General features: G+C 45.4%; 1 protein-coding gene across 1 annotated transcript in view; it reads left to right on the top strand.

The window, feature by feature from the left end:
* Positions 1-8,097, top strand: part of ZDHHC1 (zDHHC palmitoyltransferase 1) — a gene marked incomplete at its 3' end in the record, with an annotated part of 11,631 nt that extends 3,534 nt beyond the window's left edge. The window contains exons 4-7 of the mRNA XM_029085465.1: positions 254-378; positions 717-875; positions 5,202-5,368; positions 8,063-8,097. Of these exons, the coding sequence (XP_028941298.1) occupies positions 254-378; positions 717-875; positions 5,202-5,368; positions 8,063-8,097 (486 nt within the window). The remainder of the gene's footprint in view (positions 1-253; positions 379-716; positions 876-5,201; positions 5,369-8,062) is intronic.
* Positions 8,098-8,332: the final 235 nt, after the last annotated feature.

Raw genomic sequence — 8,332 nt, 5'->3', positions numbered from 1 at the left:
AGCTGTGGCTGCTCCTCCCTGGAAGTGTTGAAGGCCAGGCTGGATGAGGCTTTGAGCAACCTGGTCTAGTGGAAGGTGTCCCTGCTGCTGGCAGCGGGGTTGGGACTGGATGAGCTTTGAGGTCCCTTCCAACCCAAACTGTTCGCGGTACTTTGGGATAGCTGTTGGTATCTTCATCTTTATTAGAGGTTCGGGTTTTGAATTGTGTCTGTGATGTTATTGAAGCCACTCAGACCTCTCACCTTCTTGGCAGGCTCTTTCTGAACAGCGTGCTCTCTGCCATCCTGGGCCTCGGGCTCCTGCTGCTCGTCGCTTGCTACGTCTTTGTGGAGTTCTTCGTTGACCCCATGATGCTTCGCTCTGACCAGCACTTTGATGGTACTCGCAGTGCTTCCCTTGAGCATCCTGTGAATCAGACAGAGTAACTTGATACGGGATTGGATTCGGGGGCTCTCCCACTGAGGAGGAACTTCATTCCTTTCTCCTTCAATTTTATATTTTGGCAAGAGTATCTCTGCTGAGCTGGTGGGAATGTCTTTCCTTCCAGAGCTCACTGCTCTTCCTGAAGGCCTTGCAGACACAAGTTTTCTTAGACCTCCAGTGCATAATGGGTCTGCAGCTACTTTTGAATTAACAATCTTTCCAGCTGTAAAGTTTAGTTAGAGATATTTAATACCTGGACAATCCGCTTACCTCCAACTCTTTTTGTTTTACAGCTCTGAAGAACCACACAGACCGCTGGTTTGTGTTTCTTCCTGCAGCTCCTGTTGAGACTCAGGCACCTGCCATTCTGGTCACAACTGGGATTTTCATTCTTCTGAGCCTAGTGACCGTCATCCTGCTAGGCCACCTCTTGACTTTTCACATCTATCTCTGTAGGTATTATGTTCCTGTCACCCATTTCATCTTCGCTTGGCTTCTTCTACTCATTCTGCATTTACTGTGTGTTCACTCGTGTTACAAATGTGCACACATTGTGCAAGATTGCCATCTCCCTGTCCAGAGAGACCTCATCGTGGCCTTCCAGGACTTGAAGGGAGCTTAGAAACTGGAGGGAGAAGGACTGTTTACATGGGCAGATAGTGACAGGTCAAGGGGAAGAGGTTTTAAACTGAGAGAGGGGAGATTTAGGTGCGATATTAGGAGGAAATTTTTCACCCAGAGGGTGGTGAGACACTGGCCCAGGTTGCCCAGAGAAGCTGTGGATTGCCCCATCCCTGGAGGCATTCAAGGCCAGGTTGGATGGGGCCCTGGGCAGCCTGATCTAGTGGTTGGCAACCCTGTCCACAGCAGAGGGGGAGGAACTGGATGATCTTTAAGGTCCTTTCCAGCCCAAACCATTCTGTGATTCTGTGAAAAGGAAGAAAATTTGTGTTTAACATTATCCTTCTGATTTTCCCCCAGTACCAGGTCAGCTTACCAATGCGTGTGCAGTATGAGTCAGGCCAGTGCATTCACGTGTCTAAGCTGTTATCCTGGAACTGAGAGCACGTGGCAGAGCAGTAGAGAGGCCAGGTGGGGTGAACTGGTTAATTCCAGCTCCGTGCCAGCAATGGCAGATTCAGGTTGGCTCCACATACGGGATTTTGTGAGTCTCTTCACTGTGCTCCCCAGTACTTCTGTTGTGTGAAAGAGCCTGTTTCTCCATTACCCTGGAGAAATGTGGATGATATTGATCTAAATTGAGTGAAAAATAGGAGGCCTGACGTCCAGGTCAAGGTCCCTTTGTGGAAGTTGTATTGTATCAACACAAAAAGACTTGTGGAATTCAGAGGAAGGGGTTTTCTCATTCCATCTCCTACCTGTTCCTCTCTCAAGGAGGGATATTTATGTTTATGTACAAGTGGGCATCAAAACCCTTTTTTCAGCCATTGTCTGAAAGGAAGCGAATGCTATTTGGCTGCCTGCTGTTAGTCATGGTGAGAAAAGATCTTACGCTTGCAGTAGCTGGTGGTGCCAGGGAAGGAGGGATGTGGAGGAAGACAAAGGAGGACGGTGGTTACAGAGGGTCCTTGGATGGATTTTTTAGGTTGTCATTCAACAGAGATGCAGATGCCAACACAAACTAGGTCAGCACAAACCAGTGCAGCTCCAGAAGCAAAAGAGTTACACTGCTGAAGGGTAGGGTTTGGTGGGTGAGTGCTCCTCAGCTGGCGTTACAGCGTTACAGTCTGTGAGGCCATGGACCGTCGTTTCCCTTTTCCAGCCTCTTTGAGCTTGGCTTAAATTTGGTCACGCCGTGATTTCGTTGACTTTTCTGGGTTAGCGGTGACACCTGGAGATTTCAAAGGTCGATCTAGTACTGTAGAAAGACTGAAAACATAACAAAGCTGGGGCTGCTCCATGAAGATTTCTTTTGTATGAAACAGAAAGGATTATTGGGTTAGTACTGGGCAGTACAGTTATCCCGTCTTGGTGTACAGCTCCCACAAGAGGGTGCTCCCTCCTTGGGCTGAAGCCACGCTGGTGGGTGTGTTACACCACTTCTGCTCTGCATTTCGGGGTTTTTTTTATTGCTGTTATTGTTGCTGTTGTCTTGGGGTGATTTTTTTCCTCTTTCAGCATAAATTTTGAGTCTAATTAACTTTTCTTTTTGGCCCAGTTTTAAATCTTTATGACTTTCATGGTATCAGCAGTTAATTATTGTTAATTTTTCCTAACATCTTGTTGCATTATAATCTGCTACCCCATTGAAACTGGTTCCAGCTGTGCAGAAGTGCGATGTGTAAGTCCTTGCTTAAAAAAGAGATGTCACCATATTGGAGCCTATATGGTGTGTCACATCTGAGTGTGCATTGCACCTACAACTGGGATCCAGGGACACAGGAAAAGTGCGTCTGGTTTAAATTCCTCTTATTTCACACCTGTAATTGTCAATAGTCTCATTGGTAAGCAGTGTTGGAATGAATTGTCTGACCTCTTTGGGGTCTAGAAATACAGTTTACCAATTAAAACATAATTAACGTTCATGTGTATTTCTTCATAAAACCTTTTTTTTTAATAAATAATTAAATTACGGAAAGAAAATAGCACCCCTGTGAGTGGTATTGCCTTTAAGTTTCACATAAAAAAACCCCTGGCTTAAGTCAGGTATGACTATGAAAATTTTAGAATTTAGTTTTGTTACCAACACAGTGAAATTTTCAAAATTACTGTTCTGATGTTAATTACTCACTGCTCTCACTCACAAGGAAGGAAGCAGATTATTCTCAAAATAGTAGGTCCATGTATTCAAAATGACGAGTCGTGATTGAGACTCAGTTCTAGAGGCACTCAGTGAAGCGTGGCACTTCAGAAGTTTGGAGGGAGGATATTTTTTTTTTCTTCAATACTGAAAGGACAATAGTAAGCAGAATAAAAAGAAAAAAAAATAGTAAGGAATATAGAAAAGGATATGGGGCTCTTCCCAGTCTGTGATTATATACTGCACAGTATGTGCTGCAGTGTCTTCTGGCCTGACAAATGCAGTATTTTTTAACTAAATAGTTCTGTTAAAATATTTTAAAAGTTACACTGTTAAGTATTCAGAAATCAAGGAACTCTGAACCAAAAATGGTTTCTAGCCCTTTGCTTATGAAGCAATATTCTGTTTCTCAAATAAAGCAGACGGTACCATTCTAGGAGCGTTTGCCAGCGCCCTGCGCTGACCTCGTTAAGTGGACTCACTAATCACTTGGCTGCAGACTCATGGTGATTTTTATACTCTGTCTTCCTGGCTAAATGGATCTTGAATTCTTATTTCTTCATAAGGTCATTGCTTTAACAGAGGGGCACCTTCTCCTCTGCTCTCCCCCACTTCCCTGTGAAGTACTCCTGTGTTTAGGGTGTGGATACAAATGTCTTCAGGCAGAGGAAGGATTTTAGCCTGGATGTCCCATAGATGAGACATCTGCTTTAACTACTATGCTTCTGTAAAAAGGAAGAATGCCTTCCAGGCTGTGCACTAAAAACCTGCAGCATCCATTTCTGGATTTTCTTCTCTAAAAATATGAACCATAACAGGGTCATTATGGGAGAAATGTCTGAGTTTTGGATCCTCGTAACATTTTGGGTCTCATGAAGAAACCAAGCTGCTCAGAAATGTCATATGCTTTTGGTGGCTCATGGAAGCAGATGTGTTTGTGTGGGACAGCCTTTATGAGCACATAAATTCAGGCACTTAGAAACTCTGAACACATCTACTTGGCACCAGACAGGTTGGGCATTTAATGCTCACTGGTTTGGACATTAAGTGTCTCTATCTGACCAGGGCAGTTCTCTTCTCCCTGTCCTGGGCACTGGTTAGGCTGCAGCTTGAGTGCTGGGTTCAGTGTTGGGCCCCTGACTCCAAGAAGGACATGGAGGTGCTGGAGCGTGTCCAGAGAAGGGAACGGAGCTGGGGAAGGGTCTGGAGCACAAGTGTGCTGAGTTCCTGGCTGAGGGAACTGGGGGTGTTGAGCCTGGAGAAAAGGAGGCTGAGGGGAGACCTTGGGGCTCTGTCCAAGTCCCTTGGAGTAGGGGGGAGAGAGGTGGGGGGGGGTCTGTTCAACCAAGGACCAAGGGACAGGCCAAGAGGAAATGGGCTCCAGTTGTGGCCAGGGCCGTTGAGATGGAATGTGAGGAAGAATTTCTTTGCTGAAAGGGTTCTGAGGCATTGGAAGGGGTTGCCCAGGGCCGTGGTGGAGTCCCCATCCCCGGAGGGATTGAAGAGTGGTGTAGACACAGTGCTGAGGGACATGGGTTAGTCGGGGACTTGTCAGGGTTGGGTTCATGGTTGGACTCGAGGATCTTCAAGGGCTTTTCCAATCCAGGCCATTCTGTCTGATTCTGTGAATCTCCTCTAGAGCACACACTAATGTGCTGGATTTCTTTTCTCCATTTAGCATCACACACCTTCTGACTGCTTGCTGAGCTTCCTGTATGATCCAGATCTTGCCCTAATTGGGCATGAATAATGAATTTGCCCTGAAATGAGCTGAACAGATTCCTCCAGTATAGAGGGCTGTATATGAGGCTTTAGAAGAACAATGGGACTATGAGAAAGTGTGATGCTGACAGTGAAGGATATAATAAGATAGAGAGTGCAAAGGTCCTTTTGGCTTAGAGCATCAGTCTTTTCATGGTGATAGTTACTGTTTGACTGTGTAGTTACTGGAACTGTTTGTTTAAGTGTAATCCGGGAGCGGCCTTTCCTGCACTGACAGCTTTTTCTTTCCTCCCAGCGTGGAACAAGTTGACTACGTACGAGTACATTGTGCAGCAGCGTCCCCAGCAAGAGGTGAAAGAGGTAGACAAGCAGCTGGAATCTTGTCCCTCCCAGGTGAGACCCAGTCAGGTACTCGTTGTATTTTCAGTCCATTTCTCAAAAACAGCCTCGCTTGTCCACGGTGTAAAATTAGCTTCACTTTTACGAGCTCCAAATTTTAGAGGCGGTTACTAAAGATAAGACTTTAGAGGTACTTTGGTGGAGTTGAGTAGGATGTGAGAGGCCTGTAATTCGATGAACACTTCAGGCATAAGCAAGTCCTGCTTTCAAAGGAATCAATCCCACCCTGTCTTCCTCCACCACTGTTTTGGGCCCTACACTATCTGTTCTCTGCTGCCAGTGCAGCTGGTTGTTACAGTCATACCCTGAACGGGGTGGGGGAACTCAGCTGGGTAAGGATAAACTTTATTAAAAAAATAGTTGAGGTTGTGTTTAGCTGGCCCAGCTCCCTGCCATTTGGTTCACCAAGCAGTCACATAAATGCCTGTGTCAGCACCAGCGAAGGTGAGTGAGGAGCGGGAAGGGTCCTGTCACTGCAAAGGACAGGCCCATCTGTTTCGGTGGCAGTGCACGTCTCGCTGGCGGGGTCACAGCTCACGACTGAAAGTGAGACAGGCTCTAAGGCTGGAGAAACCGGGGCTAATAATACCAAGGAGTGTGACCATCTTGAAAAGGAAAAGGACACCAGTGGTGTTCAGAAATGACTCAGATATCTGTTTTTCTTTGAATTGAGTCTAGATGGTGATTTGGGGCCTCATCACTGCCGTGGCATTGAGCTGCATCTCTGTAAAAAGAGTTCCACAAGCTCTGTAATGCCGTTGCACTCTGCAGTGGGGTATATATTCCACTATGAATTGAGAGTTTCGGTGTGATTTATTTTTCTGCAAAGCAGCTCTATCCCTGGGGTTACTCAAAATTTGACTGGACAAATTCTGTACTGGCTGTAACAAGGGGGTGGACTAGAAACTCCCCGAAATTCATCCTCATCTAAATTATTCTGCGATCCCATGTAACTCAGGATCTAGTTTTATGCCAGTCAGTTACCTACTATACAACTGGTTTGATATTTCCTAAGAAATTAATTAAATCCAAGCTTCCTCCAAGTATTATGTGTAGAGATACTGGGATCTCTCTGGAGTCATTCATAGTTTTTTCCTGTCAAAGCAAAGCAGTAAATGAGCTAATTCCCTTTCTGTATAGTATAGAGACCCCAGCTTTTCATATACATTTTTTTACTGCCTTGGAAAAGTTGAACTTTCAGTTTAAACAGAGGTTTCCATAACAACTAAAATATTTGGCACCTTGTCTCACAGAGCTTTGCTTACCATGAAAATTAAAACAATAATAAAGCATTGGCTCTAATCATTTCCTAGTTACTGAATTTTGATTGATGCTGAAAATATCTCTGAATGGGTGGTCTCCGTGTGTGTGCACATTTGGGATGTAGCCATTCAGTCATGTTCTCTCAGCACTGGTGCTTATCTAGATATGTGTGAATATGGTTAATTTGAAGCAGCGAGCCTGGGAGAAGCAGGGTGAGAAGGAGTTTGGTGTTTCAGGGCTGCACTTAGTACCTTGGGGAAAAAGAAAGACTGGATGATGCCCAGTAACATTGTTAAGAAAAATGTTAACCCACCAGATTTTCCTTGTTTCTGACATAGCAACCAGAGAGAAACACAAACAAATAGATTGGAGTAGGAGTACACCAAGTGACTTGCCTTTTGTCAGCTGTGTTGACTACAGCCTTGTTTAGCTTGAACACAGAAATCCTTTGTAATCGATCCGAGCTGATGCAAGCAGAAAATGGAAATCATCCTCTTCCCACTTTTGTCTGAACTGTTCATTCATTTGAGGGAGTAAAAAGAAACATGCATTTCCCCTTTAATCCTCATTTTTGAGCCTTATTCAAGCTCGAGTGTTGGTTTTGGCTTCCATTTTCCATGTTTGTCTGTAGTTAAGCCTTTGGCTGTGTTCAGGTTAAAGGATTCTTACGTGCTTGTAGCATCCTTCTCGAAACAGGCACAAAGGAAAAGCCCTAATTTCGCACACTTGAGTGGTTCAGATGTCACAAAAAATGCAAAACTGTAGGACACACACAGCCTTTGCCTCTATTACGATATCCAAAGCAGCAGGTGCAAGTAACAGTTTTTTCTGTTTTTCTATGCAGTTGCAAGAAATGTAAACTAAAGCAAAAGCGATGCTTGAGTGCATAATTGCCTTCATACCAGGGAGCTGGCTTTTGTAGTGAGGCCCGCTGGGATGAGATTTTTTTCACATTCCTAAAGCTTTGAACTTGCTTTGGACACTGATTCAGGTTGGTGAAGTTTGATTTTAAATAATAAACATGGATTTTACTCAACTTCCCTCACATTTTCAATATTGTTTCTTCCAATGTTTGGTTAAGATGAACCTAGTCTTCACTCTCAGCCTCAACACTTGCAACAGACCCACTTTCCGTGGGACAAGAAACATTTTTCCTGTTCAGTCCTGCCTGCCTTCCAGCCAGGCGACATTTCAGGGCACTTGCTGTCACTGAAGTGGATGGTAAGAGCAGCTGCAGTGGTCTGAATTCATCCTGAAGCTGTAACCGTGAAACTTGGGGTGGACACAGCTGGTGTTCAGCCTCCAGAGGAGGTCAGAGCCTGACCAGGATTTGTAAGGTGGCAGTGAACTTGAGTGGTCTGTTGGTTTAGCAGTCTGTTGTCAGCAAGAGTAAAAGCTGAATCCTAAAAACCCGGTTGCAAGGGGGTGGTTTTGTCCTGCTGCTGTCACAGTCCTGTTTGTGTGCTGTGGACATTGAATCCTGATTGTTTTCAGTTCCTGAGCCAGCGAGGAGCACAGCGGCGGCAACGGTAAGAGCTCTGTTGACAGCAGCACTCCATAGCAGCAACTACCCAACTTGTGGCTGTGTCCCAGGCTGCCTCTGGCTGTGGTGTCCTCCAGGCAGAGAGCTTGTAGCAAGAAGACCGTGGTGACCCAGACAGAGGGTCTGTCTCTGGTCAGGTCTGTAGCTGCAGGGAGTGCCAGAGCTGCTGCTGCCAGGGGAGGGAGGGAGAGGAGGCATCCCACCTGCCTGAGGTGTGAGCA

Source organism: Antrostomus carolinensis, unplaced genomic scaffold (assembly GCF_000700745.2).
Source record: "Antrostomus carolinensis isolate BGI_N321 unplaced genomic scaffold, ASM70074v2 scaffold35186, whole genome shotgun sequence".
NCBI lineage: Eukaryota > Metazoa > Chordata > Aves > Caprimulgiformes > Caprimulgidae > Antrostomus > Antrostomus carolinensis.
The sequence above is the reverse complement of the archived record's forward strand: the minus strand, read 5'-3'. Positions and strand labels throughout refer to the sequence as shown.